The sequence below is a fragment of the Propithecus coquereli genome, unplaced genomic scaffold, assembly GCF_000956105.1.
Source record: "Propithecus coquereli isolate 6110/MARCELLA unplaced genomic scaffold, Pcoq_1.0 Scaffold143, whole genome shotgun sequence".
NCBI lineage: Eukaryota > Metazoa > Chordata > Mammalia > Primates > Indriidae > Propithecus > Propithecus coquereli.
Genome location: NW_012138636.1, coordinates 1,892,910 through 1,894,720, shown reverse-complemented (window position 1 = coordinate 1,894,720; position 1,811 = coordinate 1,892,910). Strand labels below are relative to the sequence as shown.

Sequence of the window (1,811 nt, the reverse complement as noted above, 5' to 3'; positions counted from 1 at the left end):
ACAGATGATAGAACCAAAAACAACCTCACAAAGTCTTTTCATGTTGAAATGTTTTTCCTGTCTTATTAATGCAGCTTGGATATTGGGAAGTTTTGGGTGAAACTCCACTCTGAGAAGGACAAAGCATGAGTTACATACTGTTGGAGTGAAAATAAGTGGACTTCCCCTAATTGTTCAAAAAGATACCTTCATTGAAATGACCCTTGAGTCACCAATATAGGGGAAAATGTCACTAGACTATGAATACCTTGAAAAATTGGTGGGGGAGTACAGTTAAAAATATTCTAATACCAATTAGCTCAGCAAAAGGTTGAATTTAATTGGGTCAAGCAAGCATCCCTCTTTCTCATTCCCCTGTTCAAGTAACTCACAGCTTTCTATCTCCAGGGTGCAGTTTTGCTCATCCAGAGGATATCTTCGAAGATCCATCATACATGCAGCTGTGGTTGTGATCCTGCCAGAGTGAGGGAGAAAAAAGACAACATCATAAAGATGAAGACATTTCATTTCACCAGGTAGCGTATTACCAGGGAAGAAGCACTATCTTAAGACCAGAGTTTACACCATGTTTACTAGTCCCAATTTAGCTTTTGTGTTTATGGAAACCCTAAAATCCTAACTTGAGATATCTACCTGGGTTTTATTATCCTGCATTTGCTCTTGCCTGGGATGGTTTCTTTTGCTGTGGATTCTGAGAGTAACTAAAATTCATACGGCTAGTCCACTTTTACAAATGTTTGATATTACTTTGGAATTGACAAAATGCTTAAAAAATTAAATGGTCCTACCCCATAAGTGTAATCATAAGTTAAAGAATTTAAAAGATTGAAATTAAATAATGTTTATTTTCTACCTTAATTTCCAGGAGCTACAACATTTGAAATTTTCTAGAAATACTCTATGCAAATAGAAGCACAGCTATGTCTTCTCGGGGGAAAACCTCTTAGATAGTAGCTTACTACACACGCTGTTCTGTACCTTTCTTATTTTCTTTTACAATGTGTCTTGGATTTGGTTCTGTATCAGTAAATAATAAGCTGTCTTAAAAAATTACTACAAAGTGTTCAGTTGTATGCAAATGCCACAATTTATTTTCCTAATCATCCTTTGGTGAGTATTTGTGTTGTTTTCTATTTTATTTTTTTCAAATGGAAGTGCTCCGAATATACTGTAGTACAGTATATACTCTTTTATATATGTATCTATGGAGAGTATATACTATACTACACTATACTGTATACATACATTTATATCACTACATACAGAGTACATATAGATATCTACATACATATACACACACTGTACATATATATATGAAGATTTTCTGTATGTACATGGCAGCATTTTTTGAGGCTTCTATGGCGAGTTATTGATTTGTACTAAACTAATGGGAATATAGTCTCCTTTTTCTTAAAACAATAGCCCTTTCCAATTTCTCTTTGGCTTTCCTTTTGAAGGTTCACAGATGTGAACATTTTGACATACCCTTTGAAGCCTTTTCTAGACAGGGCATTGGTCAATTTAGTTGAACTTATTTAAACCTTAGGCAAGAACAAAAGGACTTTTGAAGTTTAATTATATATTTTTTGAAGTGTTTTACAAAAACACTATGCTTCTGCTCCCATCATCATATGGGTTACTTTATTCACCTAACAATATAGCATGAATATTTCTGGTTGTCTAAAAATACAGATCTGCTGCATTATTTTTATAGTATGCATAGTGTTTCGAACACTCTAAATAAAACAACATAATAAATATTAAAAATTCATCAGCCTACTTTACTATACTACTTTACTATATTCTTTAAC

At 33.4% G+C, this 1,811-nt stretch overlaps 1 protein-coding gene across 3 annotated transcripts in view; it reads right to left on the bottom strand.

The window, feature by feature from the left end:
- Positions 1 to 1,811, bottom strand: part of GABRB1 (gamma-aminobutyric acid (GABA) A receptor, beta 1) — a 313,268-nt gene that overhangs the window by 66,536 nt on the left and 244,921 nt on the right. For all 3 annotated transcript variants that reach the window (XM_012639911.1, XM_012639913.1, XM_012639912.1), the window contains one exon: positions 372 to 454. In XM_012639911.1, the coding sequence (XP_012495365.1) occupies positions 372 to 454 (83 nt within the window). The remainder of the gene's footprint in view (positions 1 to 371; positions 455 to 1,811) is intronic.